This window comes from Myodes glareolus, chromosome 2, assembly GCF_982192425.1.
Source record: "Myodes glareolus chromosome 2, mMyoGla1.1, whole genome shotgun sequence".
Lineage (NCBI taxonomy): Eukaryota > Metazoa > Chordata > Mammalia > Rodentia > Cricetidae > Myodes > Myodes glareolus.
Window position 1 is genome coordinate 51,200,461 of NC_142027.1, and position 20,877 is coordinate 51,221,337.

At 44.2% G+C, this 20,877-nt stretch overlaps 1 protein-coding gene across 2 annotated transcripts in view; it reads right to left on the reverse strand.

Annotated features, from left to right (window-relative positions):
- The window catches only part of Sidt1 (SID1 transmembrane family member 1), a 91,996-nt gene that overhangs the window by 57,003 nt on the left and 14,116 nt on the right, over positions 1–20,877 (reverse strand). For both annotated transcript variants that reach the window (XM_085685594.2, XM_085685595.2), the window contains exons 2-3: positions 3,414–3,535; positions 2,207–2,377 (exon numbers count right to left, since the gene is read on the reverse strand). In XM_085685594.2, coding sequence (XP_085541720.2) covers positions 2,207–2,377; positions 3,414–3,535 — 293 coding nt within the window. The remainder of the gene's footprint in view (positions 1–2,206; positions 2,378–3,413; positions 3,536–20,877) is intronic.

Consider the following 20,877-nt stretch of genomic DNA (forward strand, 5'->3'; position numbering starts at 1 on the left):
TTTTCTTTAGATATCTCTGAGTATGAACATGGGGTGTCCAATCAGGCCTGAATTACTTTTGGGTGCATGCACAATAAGGCAAACTGTGTCTTCTGAGTAAAGATTTGGGCCAAATCCCCTGTCTATCAACTTGGGTCTTTGCATAGTTGTACATGGTATGATTGAGATCTGATGCATCATGAGAAAGGACATGCACGGTGACCAGAGGCTTACATAGTCTAGGCCTGTCAATAAAAATAGAACAACCTGTGATATGCCCTTATTAACCAAATTCCTCCTTCTCTTGACCCCCATTCGAGCAAGCTCCAAATAATAATTGGGGTCTTTGAGTACTCTCTCACATGGTCTTCGTCCTTTGACCGCATATTTGTGATCTATACTACTTGTTTACTTTTGGATAGTTTTGTTGTTGCTGCTGAGTCTTTCATCTTAATATACCAAACACAGTCAAAGCCCTTAGGAACAGATTGGCCCACAGCTTTGCCATACTTCAAGGGAACCACCTCCACACTGGACTGTTGGATCACAGTGTTGAGAGTCCAATGAATTCATGGGAGTTCATGGTGAGGATACACTTTGTTGGGACTATTATAAGCCATGACATCTGACAGTCCCCATAAAGCAAAAATACGAAGCTGAAGATCAGAAAGTATCTGATTCTAGCAAAGCTCCAGTAACTTATACCCTTCAAGTGCTTTCTAACTCAAGGAGAGAGGGGAGGTGACTAACTGGGACCAGGGTTCTGTGTGAAGTAACTCCTTCTTGAGACTGGCCACACAGTCACAAACATTCAATCTTCATTCCCTCGAACAAAATGTGATGCCTTTCTTGACCCGCCCATTGCCCCCCCTCCGCCCCCGTCTTCAGATTCATTCAAGTTTTGTGCACTTCAACTCTTACACAAGACCCCTTCTCACTTTCACCTTGGCCATCACGGCAGCCTCCTAACGTCTCTGCAGCCAACATTGCCTCTGGCAGTCTGTTCCTCACACAATGAAGAGCGCAACATGGACAGCTGAGTTCTCAATGTCCTACCATGTCCCTCCTACCCCACAATCCAGTGGCCGCCTGTTCCTACAGAGTCCCCCTCCCACTGCTCCCTGCCTACAACTGTGATCTCTAGTGACAGAGTGGCCCATCGCTGTTGGGAGCTGCTGGGAAGATGGTGTTCCTGTGTGTGAAAGGAGCAGGAGGAATGTTTAGAGGCAGAAGCGTCTTATTTTAAAATCTGAATGTGAATAGATAAGTGCCTTGTGCAATTGAGAAGCATATTTATGGAGGATGGATTTAAGCAGAAAGAAGAACGAATATGTTATGAGGAGAAGTTAGAAGAGGAAGCCAGGAGCAGAATCCAGGCTTGATTTTGCCTTTTTCTGTCCTTGTGAATTTGGACATGGACAGCATCTCTGGACCTCAGAGTTGGGTGCGGTGATACATACCCCTAGCCACAGCTTCCTAGAAGGCAGAGATATGAGGACGGCTTGAGCCTAAAACTCCAAGGCCAGCCTGGCAGCATAGGCAGACCCTGGTCTCAGCTAAGAACAACAGAAGCCTCTGGACATCAGCAAAATGTGTTCTGTATGATTCTAGGCTGCCATTCCGTGGCTGCCATTGTGTGGCAGAAACTGCTGTGTCAGAGTTAATTCTCCATAGCTGGAGCCTGGTTCTTACCACAGCCCTCATCTGGACTCCATGACCACCAGCCTCTGGGTTTCTAGGTCACCGGCCAAGTTAGTGAATTGAGAAAGGAAGAAAACACGCATAGCTCAGCCACCATCTCTTTTCCGGGCTGATCTTCATCACATCCAAGCTCTCCTAACTCTGTGTTTCCTACTGTTAGCAAGGTCTGTTTGATGACCCACTGTCATATCACCCAAAGTGAAAACAGAAAACAAACGCGGCAGAACAGATTTGCAAGTCATTCGTTAACACTTTCACGGAGCTGTGACCCAAGGACTTCAGTTTCACAGTGTTCTTTCCCTGGGGACCAAATTACCTCACTCAATATCAGCACTGTAATTCACAGAGGTCAAAGCCAGCTGACAGCAACAGACCAAAGGTACCGCTGGCAAAGGCAAGGCTTCCCTGAAGGTTCCGGTCGAGCTTTCTGTTGAAGCCACGCCCAACTCATATTTAAAGATGGCTGCTGAGCTGACTATCCCCAGGCAAAACAGCAGAAAGCAAAGAGCAATGCGCACTTGCTTACCGGAGCTGGAAGTGTTTGATTTTGGTGACCAGCAGCTGGTAGTGGGCACCGTGGGGAGCCATGGATGCTACGTCTACGAAGATCAGTTGCTGCAGAGGGCCCGTCTCATTGGTTGCTTTCGATGGACAAAGAGTGCGGCTGACTTCCTGGTAGTTGTAGCTCCGCTGGTATCTGCAGAGGTGGTGTGGACAGCATCAGCAAGGAGATGCAGTGAACAGGGCCAAGGAGAATGATACCTTGCTCCACTCCTCTCTAACCTGTCTTGAAGTCCAATTTCAGGCTAAATCTATAGAAGGCAAACCCAGGGCACCTATAGTTGGCATCTGATATCTGACAGGGACATAGGGACTGCTGTGTCCTGACCAGTTTACTTAACAGTTTTACATCACATTCAGCCAGACTCCCAAGTTATTCAAGGAAAAACACCAAAATTCATGGGATGAACTCTCCTTGTTAAACAACCAATAAAGTCTTCTCTCTCTCTCTCTCTCTCTCTCTCTCTCTCTCTCTCTCTCTTTCTCTCCAGTTTCACCTATTTCAAGTTAAAACTATCAGAATTAGTATTTAACCCTCAAATTTTTGAACCTTTAAAAAAAAAACCACATAATAACACCTCAGTAGGTGCTCATTTCTCTCTGCTTTCTGGACTCTGTATTGAGGCCACAATGCTTCAATGAACTCTCCTTGGCAAAACAGGGACAAAATTGTCTCCTCTATGAGGACAGGGACTCCTGGTATTTTTCATGGTGTCTTCCCAAACTTAGCTCTGCCCTGTGGGCACTGCTGAGTGAAGGACGCATGGAAGAGAGGCCTTCTGAAGAGTGGGTTTGGTGCTGCTCATATATGGACTGCTGGACCTAGCCCACTATGGATATGGAAGGATCCGTTTTTCAAAAGGAGGGTGGGAGTAGAACATCATGATATATTTTAAGTAGCATAAGTTCTCCCAGGTGCTAAAAATCTAGACGGAATGCTTGATCTGAAATCCAGAGAGAATGGACATGCTTAGCACCGAGCAGCCTGGTGCAGGCATTCATTGCTTGCATTTGGGGTGCGTTAATCTGACGTTTCCATGTCTGAGTTCCCTTCCAGCTAAGACAACAAACAAACAAAGTAATCATAATAATAGTTAACATCAACCCATCTAAGTCTGAGGACATTGAAGAATGCCAACTATAGTGGCGCCGCTGGAGCAGAGAATACTTACAGTCCTTGGAAGAGCAGAGGAACCTGCCAGGACAGCACCGCTTTCTGCTGGCGGACCACGACGAGGACTGGGTAGTCCAGGTTCTCGGAGGAGCTGTTCACGTGCACCCGCACTGCTGTCACCTGTGAGGCAGGCGAACGCAAGCTCGCTGATTCCCGACGTTTCTGCTCATGACAAGCGACCCAAATGCCCCAGTTCTCCTCGACTTTTCATGTGCTATCCAGAGAGGGCCTCAACCCTGACCACAACTGAAGTTGCCCTTGGAAATTTCTAATAATTGACGCCGGGACACAGTTTGCATAAAACTCTGATTTGATTATGCTTGGATGAGACCAGGTATGGAGCCTTCAAATAGTAAGCTGAGGAGCAGGGGCTGAGCAGTCAGCATAAGGCTTCAAGAATAGCTCCAGGAGGGAATAAAAACATCTCAAGGGACTCTTTTCTTCTTTATAAATAAGAAATTTATAAATTTATAAGAAATTTATAAATAAGAAACTATAAAAGCAAATGCTATCAAAATCACAAACATTTCCCAAACTGCCTCACAGTCTACAAAACCCCCAGCTGATGGCAAACTGGGTATGGTAAATCATTCTGTTTCCTTTTTCTTTCTTTCTTTCTTTTTTTTTTAAATAGCCTAGGAGATGGGCTGCTGCTTCCCATCCAACTGCAGCAAATCCTGTAGGGCTGAGTCCTGCCTGCTCCAGGGTAAGTCTCTAACAAGCCCTTCTACACCAGCAGCTGGCCGCTCTGCCTGAGAGCACACAGTCTCCATCCTGTATGTGGGTGGGAAGCTAAGTCTGCTTCTGAGGTTTTGGTGTTTTCCTTAAAACTCTTACAGTACCATATAAAATACAGAAGATGATAAAGGAAAATACAGAAGAGTAAAAAAATAAATAAAACCTGACCGTCTACATGACATTTTTATGTATGGATGTATTGCCTTTATGTCCTCTTGAAAGTTTCTTTATTGGGGGCCAGTCAAATGGCTCATCAGGTCGTTAAGTGGCTAAGCAACCCCAGAACCCAAGTAAAATTCTGGGTGAACCAAGTCTCCTTCAGGAGATGGAGACAGGAGACCTCTGGGGCAGGCTGGCTAGAGAGACTAGCTAAATCTGTTTTCCATTTGACACTGCCTCAGTGAATAAACTGGATGAGGTATGGAGGCTGTCTCTCATCTACAACCTTACAACCTCCAGGCCTCCAGATACAAACATGTGCACACACACACACACACACACACACACACACACACAGAGGAAGAGAGAGACAGACAGACAGAGACAGAGGCACAGAAAAAGAGACAGAGAGACAGAGACACAGAGAGAGACATAAAGAGAGACAGAGACACACAGAGAGACAGAGACACACACACACACACAGACAGATAGAAAGAGAGGGAGAGAGAGAGACAAAGAGACAGAGACTGGAAAAATAAAAAAGCAAGTCCTGAGTTGAATCTGGCCGACTTGTCACACATTGAGGAAATGGGCTAGCCTGGGCATTGCATTCAGTGCTTAGTTCTCTGGGTTCTTCCCAATCAAGCCACTGCTTTCACATTTTTAATGTTAGCACAGGGGAAGAGTAATTTATTAATTTGGTAAGAAGTGCTTTTCCTGAGGGAGCATTTCCTGTGCCTACACTGTTTCCATGGAAATTGTGTTGCAGCTGATGCTGTACTTCTAGGGCAGCCCTCCTATTTGCTAAACTCTGGGACTCCCACAGGCCTCTTAAACACCACATGGCTGCATGGAATCTCCCACTCCCTTCACTCCTAACTTTATTTTCTTTACTTATTTTAATAAATGGCTCCATCACGCAGCTATTTATCTAAGCTTGAAACCTGAGGGTCCTGCTTGGTCCCTACTTCTGCCACTTCTAACTCCATACTGTTCTTATCCAGGCCTCCCTCCCTGCTGATGCTAAGCTCAGCCCTCACGGCCCTCTTGACAGCCTCCTTTCTCTACTGATTTGAGCCGTTCAGTGCTGCATCCCTTATGACGTCAGTGTCATCTGTCATTGTCCATGTCAAAGACAGCTCTGAAAATTTTTCAGTCTTATGCCAAAGTAACAATGGTGTAGGAGGTCCTTCTGTCTTTGTGTCGCTTTCATTGGAATTAAAAAAAAACTGCTTTGGGCCTTTTGATAGGGCAGAACTTAGGTAGGCAGGGAAGACAGAACTGAATGCTGGGAGAAAGAAGGGCAGAGAGAGAGAGAGCTGCCATAGAACTGCCAGAGTCAGACATGCTGAATCTTTCCCAGGAAGCCACTGCCACGTGGTGATATACAGATTAATAGAAATGGGTTAAATTAAGATGTAAGAATTAGCCAATAAAAAACTAGAGCTAATGGGCCAAGCTGTGTTTTAATGAATACAATTTCTGTGTGGTTATTTCGGGGCTAAGTTACCTGGGTGGCCAGGACGAACAAGCAGTCCCTCCTTCTAATATAACAGGAAAACTATAATAAATAGTTATGAAACATTCAGCTTTGATAACTACTGACAAATGTATTTTATTTTATTCATGCTTTCTATTTCCACACATTCCTTCACTGTATTCTGAAACACACACACATACACACACACACACACACACACACACACACACACACACACACACATTACTTAATCATCAAATAGCTTAAGGAATATCACTAACAGATTAGAGCCTCCTTAACAGAATCCATAAACAGGGCTAGAGAGATGCTCAGCAGTTAAGAGAACTTGATGCTCTTGTAGAGGACCCAGGTTTGGTTCCCAGCACCCACATGGTAGCTCACAACTATCTGTAACTTCATATCCCATGCCCTCTTCTGGCCTCCAAGGGTACCAGGCATGCACATGATACACATACACGTAGAGAAACATATATACACAATTAAAAATTTATAAATCTTTAAAAAAAATGTAAGCAGTATGACCTCACTAACTACCATTTTAATTCATTTAATTTATCTGATATTTATGTGGTGTTTGTAGCTTTTCAATTGTTTCAGAAATTGATTTTTCACGCTTCATTGTAAGGCAGCAATTCTAACCTCCTCTCAGCTGAGGGAGGTTTCTGATTCAGCTGATGAAGAACAAGCCTTATACTATATGTTTCTAGCAAATACTGGTGGGCAGCTGCAGTATGTGGCTTGGGGCCTACCCTTAGGAGGCGCTAGTCCAAGGCCATCTACTGATCTACTGCATGAGCCTACGTGTCACGGTGAGGTGCCCCGCCATGAGCTCAGCATCGCTACAGCAACCTGGAAGCTTTTGTTGTTGGGACTGCAGTGGGCCAGCACAACAGAGGCATCATGGCCGTATTATACCCCTCCAGGGCTCAACCATCTCCAAGTCTTGATCTTCCTGGTCTAGCTTTCGTAATCCACTTACTTTTTTCTCATTATTTAATAATGGCCTTACCAGCCGTGATAAAAACAAACTCAGAGATACTGACATAATAAATTGCACAAAAGATAACAGAGTGGGAGTTGCGCGACACTGGGCAGCTTTGCAAGACGAACAGATAATATATACCCAGAGGAGAGGACCAAGAGCCTTGCTCAAAATCTGCTCTGCCTTTCCAAAAGCTAATGAGCAGCTGAGAAAATTAGATTATGTCTACTGCAGGGAAGTAGGCTGTGTGAAGATAAGGCCTAATGAGGGTGGACACTGACCGTGCTGCATGGACCCTGACACCTTGGAATAGAGCATTCTCAAAGCCTACGATTTTCTCCTTCTGCTTCCACTAGTTTCCATAACAAAAAGAGTACTTTTATCACAGAGATTATGTCTCTTCCTGTATTTGCTACAAGTAGGGAATCACATTACAGGCAGGAGAATTGTGCAAGTATTTCTGCCTCTGATAGTGTATACAGATCATGTTTATGAAAGCTCTCGACCCCCTTTTTAATCTTCTATGTCAGCAGGGAAAGCTCAGATTTGGAGGTGGTACATTTTTCTTGCATATAAAGGATAAAAGTGAGTTTAATTTTAATTTGACTTTGTTTTTGATAAAGTAATGAGACTGCAGCTCTATTGCACAAAATCTCAGATTCAGACATAGAGGCTGTCGGTTTCCATCATTAAACATACCAGTGTATGCCCCTCCGACCTTGAACATCAGGTTCGACTTGTAAAGCGGCTATAGAGTGTTTGTGAATAGTCCTTTCGCTAATGTGTAACTGCTTCGCCAACTCTGTTGTGCTCACCAGGCTTTTATCTGCTGGTGTTTAGCTGCTCCCATTCTCTTGTTCTCTCTTTCAGCCCATGTTCCCACAGTCACTGAGCATTGACACTTGATGTGGAATTCCCCTCTGTATGTTGTGAGTATGTTTTTATTACCATTGGTCAATAAAGAAGCTCCTTCGGCCTATGACAGGGCAGAATAAAGCTAGGCAAGAAATCCAAACAGAGATATAGAGAGAGTGGATGGAGTCAGGGAGACACCATGTAGCTGCCAAAGGAGAATGATGCTAGAAGCTTACTGGTAAGTCACAGCCTTGTGGTAATACACAGATGAATAGAAATGGGTTAATTTAAGAGATAGGAGCTAGTTAGTAATAAGCTTGAGCCATTGGACAAAAAGTGTTATAATTAATATAATATAGTTTCTCTGTGTTTATTCGGATCTGGGCAGCCAGGAAATGAATGAACAGTATCTGCTTACAGACACTGACTCAGGAGCCCCAGTAGGGTCTGGAGATATACCAAAGGAAATCTTTCCACAAAGAAGGCATGCCAGCTCGTCAGAGTGTGGTAATGAGCTATGGGCTCACACAATGCCTACCCAATGGTTAAGTCAACCAAGACTAGAGGCAGGCTAGTCACTTTTGAATCAATGAAGGTGGCTCTTCCACACAAGTTCTGCTATTGCCTGACTGGTGTATACAACTTTTGTGTTCAGTGTTAGAAAACATCTGTCTGGGCAGATGACAGGGAGACCATCTATCCAGCTCTTTCACTTATACCTGAGAATCCTGAGACACAGAGGTGATGTGACTTTGCCAAAGATACTCAGGTGCTGAAGAAGTAACCAAGCTTCCTGTGACTCAGCTGCCACAAATGCTTGGTCAGAATATACTGCCTTCACTGTTTTTAATCATCGACTTCAGCAAGCACCACTGTGAATCTTGTGTTATTCCACCAGAAAACCAAGATGTTATAGAAGAACCATACATGATGCGAAGAGATAGCTGCATGCTAGGACATACATGTACATTGGCAACAGACTGGTATTTTAAGTAAAGAACTCGTAATAAACAGAAACCCTAACAATGGAAAATTGGAGTAAGGTTGTGTGGTGTTTTGCATAGAAATGACCCCATAGCATAAGTTCATTTATTTGAATGCTTGGTTATTAGGGAGTACTGTTAAATGACAGAGGTTAGGAAAGGTGACCTTGTTGGAGTAGGTGTGGCCTTGTTGGGTTGACTTTGGGGTTTCAAATGATCAAGCCCAGCCCATTTCTCTCTGTCTTTCTACTGCCTTTGGGTCCAGATATAGAACTCTCTGCTCCTCTCCAACACCATGTCTGCCTTCATGCTGCCATGATGACAAAGAACTAAACCTCTGAACTGTAAGCCAGTCCTAGTCAAATGCTTTCCTTTATAAGAATTGCCGTGGTCATGATGTTTCTTCATGGCAAGAGAACACTGACTAAGACAGGATGTAAGCAGTTTCTAAAGAAGGAAGAATGCCCTAAGAACATACGAAAACACATTCAGCACTTTTGACTCCTCATGGAGGCAAAACCTCAAATGTATGCCCTTACTAGGCTTGCAAAGCTATCGAGAAAGACAGGAACTCGTGCATGATGCTAATAGAAGTGTTGTGCCATAACAACCACTTCATGAAGCAAGTCGAAAATAGGAATCAGAGTTGAAGATGAATTATCTTCCCACTCCCAAGTTTATAGACAAGAACTCCAACACAAGTGCACACACACCCACACATGAAATCTTGAATAAGAAGGTTCACTGCAAGCAAATGAAACAGAAGTAAGCTATGCAACAGAGGAACAAAAAAATACAACTGTAAGAGGAGACTAGACACTGGTTAAATGTGAATGACAGGAATACAGATCAGCGCGGACAACGCTCACAGAGATGAACTGAGAGAGAGCAGGTGGATAAGGGAGGACATTGCATAATCCCTTTTAGGTGAACTTTGAGGGTAAGAAAAGCTATGCTATATGTTTATAGATATATGCATTTAATAAAATATACCTACATGAGAAGAATAAAGATCAAATGTGAGATGCTAGAATCCATAAACTTGAAAGAATCTGAGACTTTACCCCATTGGCCATGTTCAACAATACTAGGAAAAGACAAAATGTCCCCGTTGGAGATAAACAACCTGTCACCACACACAATATTAGCATTACTGCTCCTTGCCCAGTATTCCGAACGAGACATGAGAAGCCCAAATGGATGCCTATGTGCGTGCAATAAGTTGCTCTACAGGAGAGGAACCCCGTGATTAGAGTGTCTAAATATTTTACAACAGGCAAGAAACCTGCTTGCCTTTGTTTAGCTCTAGAGGGAGGCATTGTGAGCTTTATGATATTGTTTGCTAAGCAAATATCCTTAAACTCATGAAAAAAAGGAGGAAAATTTTCAACCAACCCTTTTGTGCAAGAGACCTACGAAGGACTGTCTCACACAGAGGTTGCTTAAAGCAATGGCTGAAGTGGACAAAAGCGATGATAAACAAAGGCATTCTAGTCTCTGCTGTCTCACACTGAGTCTTCGCACAAATGTTTGTCTTATCCTTTTTCTCTACTTGAATGCTTATCTACTGTGCTTTGTAATAACAGAAAGAAGCCTGACATTCTGGCCTTTGTGTTTGCTTCCCGCTGAGCAAAGGAGCCCCAGATGAAGCTTGAAGTGGATGTAGCAGCAGCGGCTTAGGCTGGATTTGGCATGGTTAGATTCGAGTCCTGGGATGACCACAACAAAATATCGCAAACCAGTTGCTTCAGGTAATAGGGATTTATTCTTTCCCATTTCCGGGGACCTGAAGACTGAAGTTAAGGAGGCAACAGGGCCGTGCTCCCTCTGAGAGGCAGGTAGAGTCCTTCTTTGTCATCTTTCGTTTGCAGCCCAGTGATCTTCCTGCACCCCTCCCCTCAGCTGGCAGACTCCACACGCCTCCGTACCTTCACAAACTGTTTTGCTTTCTATTCACATTTTCCTCTTCTCTAGGGGTCCCAGCCATCCTGGGGTAGGTCCCATCCTAATGACATCATCTTAACTCACCACACAGGCCAAGATCTATTTTCAAATAAGTTCAGGCTCACAGGTTCCTGGGCCATGAGATCACAAGATAATTTTCTGGAACAACGGATCAACCCAGCACTTTAGATTCATAGAATTTAAAAGCAGCAAGTCATTCCTCCGGACTCGACCTTTAGTCCTCACTGTCAGCTTGTCCTCATCCGTTGTTGTAAGAAATTAAAATGGACCCCAGACCTGAAGGAGCCCTGGGCAGACACAGCCAGGTAGATAGTATATGTGACCTTACCCTTCCTTGGTTTGTGAGCTTTACCTAAGCTGTTTGCTGTAGATGCCTAGAGAAAAGAAACAGGAAGCTTAAAGATGATCAATCAAGAGCTACAAACTAACTCATAGAAGAAGTGGCAATCTGTCAAGTGTTTCCTTTCCTTCCTTGTGTCCTTTGACCGAGCACTAAACCATTTCTAATTTGGATCCGGTGAATTGGAAACAGCCATCGGCTTCGATAACCTCTCTAGTCCTGTTTTGGGTCTCAGCTTGCCCAGCAACATGACCAACACTCTTGGAGTGTCACAGCGGGATGATGAAGACAAGACCCCCGAGAGAGTTCGTATGTGATTCGTGTGAGAAGGCTAACTCCAAGTAATGCAGCCTTCAGGCCCAAGTCCTGTTCCCCTAGAGAGTAAAGCACCACCTTCTGAGGGTGTCCTTGCCATGCTTCCCTTACCTGTGGTTGGACCCACTGCCTCAGTCACAGCGTGCTTCAGTATCAAACCGACCCCTGTGACGGTTATATAGGACTTGTTAAAAGTCTGCCAGCCCAATTCAGTTTTGGACCACTATCTTTTCCACTCTTCGGGCTCAGTGAAGAAAGATGCGGAGAGCAGGGTTTTACTTTTGTATTTATTTTTATGGCACTAACATCTGTGTGGCCTTGAACAAATTGCTCTCAAATTTCTGGGTGGGCCTTAGACTCCTCAAATATAGCATGAGAACCACGACAGCCAGACCCTTTACTTCCCTGGGTAGGGTCACCAATCGCATGTCAGATGGTGAGGCAGTATGTCTGACCCATAGGACACCCAGGGAGGAAGAAGGAGGAGGAGGAGCAGGAGGAAGAGGAGGAGGAGGCAGAGACACTCCACTGATGCTTGGGCTCAGACGGCAGAGCAGCCCTGGGCCATCAGTCAGTCACTAGTGACTATCTGTTGCCGAGTGGAGACAGGCTTACAAGCCCAAATTACAAAGGAGAAAGAGCCATCCCACAGAGGATCGCAGTTTCCGTCTATGGCCTGGCTTCTAGGAACAACTCATTCATCTCATTGAAAAGAGCAGTTTATCCCTTGGGGCCCACTTCTTCCACTTTCAAATTCTTAATGTTTTCGATCCAGAGCTCGTCTCTAGGAAGACTGCTGTATAAACCATGTCATTCTGGTTTCACTATGCCATCAATAACCTAGATAGGAAAACATTTCTATAAGCCTTCATCATTTGATTTATGGTCAAAATGTTATATTAGAAGCTTCAGTTCCGCACACTCAGGGAAGCTATTAAAGAGATGTGGGACTGTGGGCAGGCCAGGAATACTGCACAACACAGGCAAGCTGGCAGCTTTGGGATTGTCTTAGTTCATTCTGTAAATATTTGATTCCTTTCTGTGTGAGGCATTGTTTGGATAGCAGTGCAGACATAGTGACCCTCTTCGTGAAGACGGGTGGTTTGTATGTGGAGTGTTAATTCAACAAGTCACTTAATTTACTTGGAGGTAGCTAGGGAAGAGTATGGAAGGGACTTTGGGAAGGATATTTTCTAAAAGTCAGAAAAGTAGGGAGGGAGCAGAGCAGGAAAAAATGGCCAAAAAAAGGGGGGGAATGCCATTGTTGATAGAGGTAAGGGGGGAGAAAAGGGAGAGTGAGAAGCAGAAGAATTAAAAGCAAATTCAGTTGTCTGGGGCTTGAGATGCAAGCAGGGCTGTCACAGTTGGTACTAATGGGGTCCATCCTGTTAAGAAGGTTGGGGCATTATCCTAAGAAGAATTAAAAGACTTTGAAAGGTTTCAAATGTCACTGTCCTGTAGCCACCGACCCCTCTGGAGAACCACTGTTGGCTCTGCTGCTGCTCAAGAGATGGTTTGTAGCAGTCTCAGTTCTCAAGTGGAAGAGTGGGCAGGGCAGAGCTGGCTGGCAGCACCAAGGGTGGGCACATGCAAAAAGAGCCTAGCAGGATGGCAAGGGGGCCATGAGAAGTCGGGTACCTGTCTTCCATTCATGCAGAGGAAGGGCATTTTCCTCTAGATGGGTCTGCCGACAGTGATGGAGGAGGGTTATCTGTCTATTGTGTTATTTTCATTGGTCAATAAAGAGACTGCCTTGGCCCTTTGATAGAACAGAAAATTAGGTAGGCGGAGTAAACAGAACAGAATGCTGGGAAGAGGGCTATGAGGCAGACGCCATGGAGCCAGCCACCAGGTCAGACATGCTGAATCTTTTCCGGTAAGCCACCACCTTGTGGTGCTACACAGATTATTAGAAATGGGTTAATATCAAGATATGAGAGTTAGTCAGTAACTAACTCTCGAGAGATAATGGGCCAGGCAGTGCTTAAATGAATACAATTTGTGTGTTGTTATTTCTGGGACTAAGCTAGTCGTGCGGGAGCCGGGTGAGGCGAAAAGCAGTCCTGCCCGCAGGTCCCTACTACACGACAGAGAATGCCCCAAGCAAAACATGGATGCTTGGTGGTCAGTATGGAGCTAAGTTGCCCTGTACTTGGTACCTTCTTTGCGTGCAACACTAGAACTGTTGTTCTATGGAGCATACTTGGGAAATGGTGTCTGGGTATTTTTCTAGAAACTGGTATCAAAGAAATTATGTCCAGAAGACTGAAACCTGTCATGGGCCACCTGCCCCTCCCACTCCAAGAGCTACACCTCTCTGTCCCTGCCAGGCTCACTCGCAGGTTCTCATGAGTTTCTCAGCTCCAATGGCTTCCTGCTGCTTTTGGCATCTCCAAGCTCCATTTCTGCTTGAGAGCCAGCAGCCCATCCTGGCTGGACATCCTCTCACCGAGCTAAATTTGTTCATCTGCACATGGCTTTTTCGCATCTTCATTTTCCCTGCTCCTTTCTTCGCTTTGGTCTTGTGACAGCGATAAAGAGGTAAAAATAACTATTTTATGGTTTGAGACCAAACCCAGGGATCTATCCTCCGATTTTTTTTTCTATACTGACTGATTGCATTATAGACAAATTCCTTCTAGAACTATTTGAAGGCCTACTTAATTGATGCTCTGAAAACAGGACCTGCTAGAAAATTATTGCTATGATTGTGAGAGTGAGATGCTGATGTTTATCACCTTTTTATTCTATAGTAGAACTGCTCGATGGATGTCATTCATAACTTCCAGTAAGTATTTGTAAATGTGAATATTACTATGGAAATTGACATCTTTCTAAATCATATGGAACTGACCACCTACAAGTAGCTTCCTCTTCAGAAGGGACCTTAGAAAGGCCACATTGAAGAGCATAAATCACTTCTCACTATGCGGCGACATTGGGGCAGAAGTGACACATCATCCTTGGTTTCTTCTCTTACTATCAGATGACAGCCATGTCTTTAGTTGGTCATAGATAAGGTTGTGGCACCTCAGCTCCCTTCCTTGCCATCTGAATCTCTCTCTGTGCTGGGTCCGCACAGTCCAGCAAATGTTCTAGCCTGAACATGATCCACGAGGACTTGTGGTAGAGCCGGTTTCAAGCCAATACAGCATCCCAAACCACTGAGTGTTTTGATGGCACAATGTCGTATGGATTTTGTGGGTTGCCTAGGGTACCTAGGTTGTCAAAAGAGCAGATGCATGGCCCATGCTCAGTAGCCAGATGCATCTGCTTGGTACTTTAACTCTGAGCGAATGATACCATGATGAAGAGAGAGTTTATAGTGTGCTGGTGACAATGACAGCAACAGAGTGCATTGCGGTGACAGCCTCTAATAACAGGGAAGGCCTTGCCAAGCCGAGCTTCCCACTTAAACCACTATTCTTCTTCATGGTGGTTGCTGTAATATCTTGAAGCTTAGTCTTTTTTGGTCTCAAATAATGTCAAATGAACTCAGGTTCATGACCTATTCAATATCGTGTGTGTGTGTGTATGCATGTGGGCTCACACATGGGTATGGAGGCCAAAGGTCAACATTGAATGTCTTCCCCTGTCACTCTCCACCTTCTTTTTTGAGATGGCTTTTTTTTCTCTATACCTGGAGCCCAACAATCGGAAAGAATGGCTGGCCAGTGAGCCTGGGATTTGCTTGTCTCTTCTCCCTCTGGGCCCTGGGCTTTCAGATACTTCCTGCTACCCCCATCCTTCACATTGGGGCTAGGTGTCTGAACTCAGGACCTCATGTTTGTATGACGAATGCTTTGGAGACTGAGCCATTGCCCTGGTCCACCCTTCCTACTAATCTCTCTGCTGTGCTAGCCAGTTGGTTCTTTTCTTTCAGCTAAGAATCGTGCTCTCTCCCTTGTCACCTTTCTCCCATGTCATTCCCCTGACACCTCACAGATTCTTTGGAACTCCTCTATCTATAAATCTCTCCAAACTTCTGTATGCCTGGACTGCCCACTGTTTAGCTCTCTTTATCCCTCAAGCGCGGCCCTTTGTTACCCAAATAAACAGTGCTTTTCTTCTGAAACCTGTAATTCTTCCCTTTTGGTAGTGATACTGTGGAAGCAGAGGGAAGACAAACATGTGCTTCTTTTAACAAGTGGTGGAGAAGAGTAAAATAAAATTGTGACATTCCCATATCAGCGCCCATAAAATGTTCCCAGCCAGGAAGTCAATCAAAATAGACTTGAGGGGCACTGTCCGCAAGGAAGCTCATCTACAGGGATGGAAACACTGGGTTAGTCCTTTTTGTTATGGTTGTCTTCATAGCTGCTCAGTGAGGATCTAGAAATACTAGTTCTTAGGAATAGCAATCATGCTGAAATCACAGACTGAACGCACATGCCTACAACAAACCTCACAGGCCTTCACGGGAGGGGAAAGCCTGGAATGGCTGGAAACTGGCCTTCTAAGCTCTATAGGAGGCAGCAGAAGGTCGCAGATGACGCCGGCCACGGTTCTCTGAAACACTGAAAAAAATCTGTCTTTTGTACAGTTTGAATTAGTGTCTACCCTGCTTGTAGAGGTGTCCAAACAATCCAGGAGGGAAAACAATAGCCCAAAGCCTCTCGCTTCAGGTTCCAGTGAATGCCAGGAAGTCAGACACAAGGCTTTTAAGTTGCGTAATGAAGGGATGCGGAGGAAAGCCTGACCGTGGTATTTCGAAGTTATTTTCGTTGTTAACGATCAGTGTAGCAGCTGCGCTCTTCTGGGAGGTGGGAAGATTCTGTGGAAAGACGCTGAAGAAATGCTCTCAAGAATTCGAGTTACACTCTTGGATTCAAACTAGTTACGTGATTTTCTTTTTCGTTTTTGGAGGGGGTGGTGTCTATATGAAGCCCCAAGTAGCCTCAGTTCTTACCTCAGCTCTCCACGGGCCGGGATTGCAGACATGAGTCACCACAGATAGCAGTTCATTTTGGATAAGAAGTTATTAGTATCTTGCTTGCTTTAGTCTTTGTCCATGTCAAATGGGAAGAGATTGGATGACTTAAAATGTCCTTTGAGCCCTTAGGCTAAATCCTCTTTCTAAAGGTTTTAAAGGATGGTTTTAGTAAGAACAGAGAAATGGTGGGGCTGGAGAGATGGCTCAATACTTAAGAATACTGATTGCTCTTCCAGAGGTTCTGAGTTCAATTCCCAACAACCACACGGTATATCATCTATAAAAGGGATCTGATGTCTTCTTAGGCGTGTAGGTGAACATGCAAACAGAGTATATCATTAAAAGACATAAATAAATTCATGGTTTTTTTTTTTAAAAAAAAAGAAGAGAGAAAAGCCTCAAATGCAAGTCCAATGACATTTCTGAAGCTAAGCATACCTAATAGATAACCAAATTGAAGAAGTACCCATGCATGAAATCAACACAGACACTTCCTGACTGAAAAGGAAAGGTAATTTCCTTCCCCTGTCACCGGTGTGATTGAAACTCTGCTAGCAAATCTCAACAACTGGGAGACCCGCTCTGTTGTAAGAGAGCCATTCACCATGACTGTGAATGAAGAAGGAACAGCCAAGTAGCGCTGGCTCACGCCTTTAATCCCAGCACTCGGGAGGCAGAGGCAGGCAGACCTCTGTGAGTTCGAGGCCAGCCCGGTCTACAGATAAAGTTCCAGGACAAGCTTCAAAAGCTACAGAAAAGCCCTGTCTCGAAAAACCAAAAAAGAGAAAAGGAAAAAAAGGAAAAAGAAAAGAAGCGACATTTATCTCCTGGGATGAGCAAGATAGAAGATCTCTAAGAAAGCCTCACCCACTGGAAAGCACACCCAGAGAAGAGGGGGCACCTCCATGGCTGACCTTGCTAAGGAAAAGTTTAAAAGCCAAGAAGGATGAGCAATATACAGACATAAGACACAAAAGGGAAAAAGAGAAACTAGAGAGTATTGGTGCTCAGAGGTAGCGCAGCAGAAGAGGAGGCTGGGGATGGTGAGGAAGACCCCAAGCAGCAAGTGCTGGTTCAGTATTTTTTGCAGTAAACAGTGTTGGAACAACTGGGCAATGTGGGCCAGGTAATCCAGAGCAGTGTTTCTCAACCTTCCGAAAACTGTGACACTTTAATACCGTTCCTCATGTTGTGATGACCCCCAATAAAATCATTTCACTGACACTGCAGAACTGTATTTTGTTAATGTTATAAATCATAATATATCTGTGTTTTCTGGTGGTCTTAGGCGATCCCTGGGAAAGGGTCGTTCAGCCCCAAGGGGTTTGACCCACAGCTTGACAACCACTACTCTAGACAGAGCCCTTATAATATCTTTCATAAGAATTAAGTCACTTGGGTCACATAGCTAAATGTAAAATACAAAATTATAAAACTTCCAGAAGATAACATAGGATAAAATCTAGGTGTTTTTTGCTTTGTTGACAACTTTTTAGATATGACAACGAAAGTAGGATACTTGGCAAAAAAAAGGTTGATAAATGGTACACCATTAAAATTTAAAATGTATGCCCTACAGATGACAGTGTTGAGAACATAAAATGACAAATAGGAAGAAAATATTATAAAACACGTGTTTATCAAAGGATTGGGGTCTATCATTCACAAAATAAAGCTCAACAATATTGAAAATTTCAGTTCAAAAATAGTCGAAAGGTCTAAGCATCACCTCACCAAAGATGTTAACCATTTAGTAGCCAGGCTTAGAAACTGCTCAACAGCTCATGTTCTGAATTAGCTGCCGATGGAAATGACGGGCAGCACCGCACATCTATGGGAGAACTGGACTTCACAACACTGGCCGCAAACGTCCTGAAGGTGTGAGGCACTGAGGGCTCTTGTTCTACACTGCGGGGAGCACAAAATGATCACTTTGGAAGATGATGTTCACAGATTTTTCAAAGCTAAATATAGTCTGGCTGATCCAGCTCACACGTCCACGTATTTAAAAAAATGAACTGGCCAGCTGGTGGTGTCCGCCTTTAATCCCAGCACTTGGGAGGCAGAGGCTGGTGGATCTCCAAGTTCAAGGCCAGCCTGGTTTATAGAGTGAATTCCAAGGCAGCCAGGGCTACACAGAGAAACCCCCGTCTCCAAATAACAACAACAAAAGCAAAACAAACTGAGCAGAACACTTAGATCTACCCAAATATTTACAACCACTTTATTCATAATTGATCCAAATTGGGAGCAATCAACATGCCCTTCAATGAGACCACAGATAAATGGAGTGTGGTTTATCTAGATAACAGAGTATTGCTTAGCATGAGAAAGCCAAGAAAGACATGGGGAAACCCTCAATGCATGCTGCCGAGTGAAGGAAGTGAGTCTGGAAGCCTATACATTGAGTGGTTGCAACTGCAGATGTCAAAGTCTACCTTGGACATTTTGGGGTCCTGGGTGGGTTCAAGAATTAAATGGATGTATATAGATTAATAGTAGAAAAGCACACAATGTCAATTGCATTCAGTGATGTATGAAGGACCCCATGAATACACGAAGTTCTGAAGACACACTTCCAGCTAAGTGAATAGGTAAACTGAAACTGATTGGGTTTGGGTAGCTAGTCGTTCCAGCAAACTAGTGGATAGGAAGCAAGGGTTTGTCTACAATGTTTGTACAAAATTCTTCCTGCTTCACCTTCCATCCTTGATAATAAAGGCACTATTTTAAATACGAGGAGGGTACATCTCCCGTGGGATTTCATTTCCTGCTTTGACAAAATAGAATGAAGGTTCAGAGTTCAGGTGATCTTGCATCTGCTCTTTCTCAAGGGCCTCTAGCTGAAAAGAAAGGGACAGCATGCCGAAGATGCGTATTTTGAGGTGATGTGTTTGGCCCTCCTTTCAAAATGATGCTCTGGGGTTGTTAAACTTTAGAGATATTTGGGGGAAATATGCCAGTATTCCAGGAGTTTGAAGGAAGAAAAGAAAGCTATAATTGTCAAGACACAGGGGATATTTTTTAGGAGAAAAAAGAATTGTGTGTGATAACACAGCAGTGGATCATGACATTTCGGACTGATAGGAGGGACACTGATGTAAGCCATGGATCGGTGGACAGCAAGTGCAGTGATGTGGCAATATTGGCCATCAACCGGGCAACACATCACTGCAGGTTATTAACAGATGTCAGTGAGAAAGAAACTAGGAAGAATGCATGCGTTCTGTCTTTCATTTTTATGTTATTTTATTTTTGTTGTTGTTGTCCAGACAGGGTTTCTCTGTGTAACAGTCCTGGCTGTCCTGAAGCTCACTTTGTAGACCAGGCTGGCCTCGAACTCACTGAGATCCCCCTGTGTCTGTCTCCCAAGGGCTGGGATTAAAGGCGAGCATCACCACCGCCTGACTCATTTTTATTCTTGCAGGTCGGGGATACAAACTGCAAGTTCCCATAGCTAGAGACGGCTTTTATTCACTAAATAATGCTAGATAATCTCATCATCAACCATTTTTAGAAATAAAATGTTTTACCAAAGCACTTGGCATTTTCTCAAACCATAGGCGATCCGTACCACTTGCTATGGCAATTCTCTCCTAAGCATATGCTGTCACTTCTGACCAGCCTATATAGAGTTAGAGGCTAACTATAGAGAGCGGGGGTTGGGGTGGGGGGGACTGGGGGGAAGTGGGGGATGGGGGGGTCCGAAAGAGAGCTCTTGAAAATGGTGGTCTGAGTATTAGCTGCTAAAAAAGCTTTTCGGTCATCTAAAGAGAAAGGAAATGTCCCCGTTCTGGCAGCCGGGACACGGAAGTGAATCACTATAGCTTTCTTATCAGTAAAGACAGATTGTTTTCAGCATCCTCGGGCCACATTTGCAATAGAAGCCAGCTCCACTCCAGCTCCACGCTTGTTAAACAGTCATCTGAAAAGGCCCTGTTCAATCTTGTACAAGATCAGAATCTCCACGTCCTTCCTCCTAATAGGATCTGTTTCTTTGTCTCTGTTATCACGCAAACAGATTGAAGGGGTAAAAACTTCAGCAAATAATTCCTTTGTTCATCTTATCCCTAACAGTTTGTTGTTTGCCTGGACTTTTGAGACAGGGCCTCGCTCTGTACCCCTGGCTGGGCTAGAACACAATCTGTCGCTGAGGCAGGCTTTGAATTTGTAGCAATCCTCCCGCTTTTAAAAGCCTTTCAAGGATGGAGACTGTATTTAAGCGCTGCTAGAGGCCAGTTAGCTTTTAAAAATAATGCAAATCTGCTGCATAAGACTGCCGTTCAGTTTTACTTCCTCAGATATGAAATACTATCTTTACATTGCTGAGTACATTGATTTATTTGTTTGGTGGTTTGGGCATGCACAGGTTGTAGAGAGTGTGTGGAGGTCAGGGACCACCTTGGAGAGTAGATTCTCTCCTTCTACCATGTGGGTCCCCAGAACTGATCACAGGTTCTCATGCTCAACACAAGAGCCTTTACTTACTGAGCCGTCTCACCAGTGCCAAACACTGAAAATACAGATCTATTGCTTTTGTGTGAGTAAGTTTTATACACATTCCTAGAAACCGGCTTACCTAAGCCAAAGGATTTTACATGGAGGACTTAATAGAATTCGATGTTCTTACTACTGACTCTAATTTTTAAGTAAAATATATTCCCATTTTGCCTCCCCTACCCATTAAATAG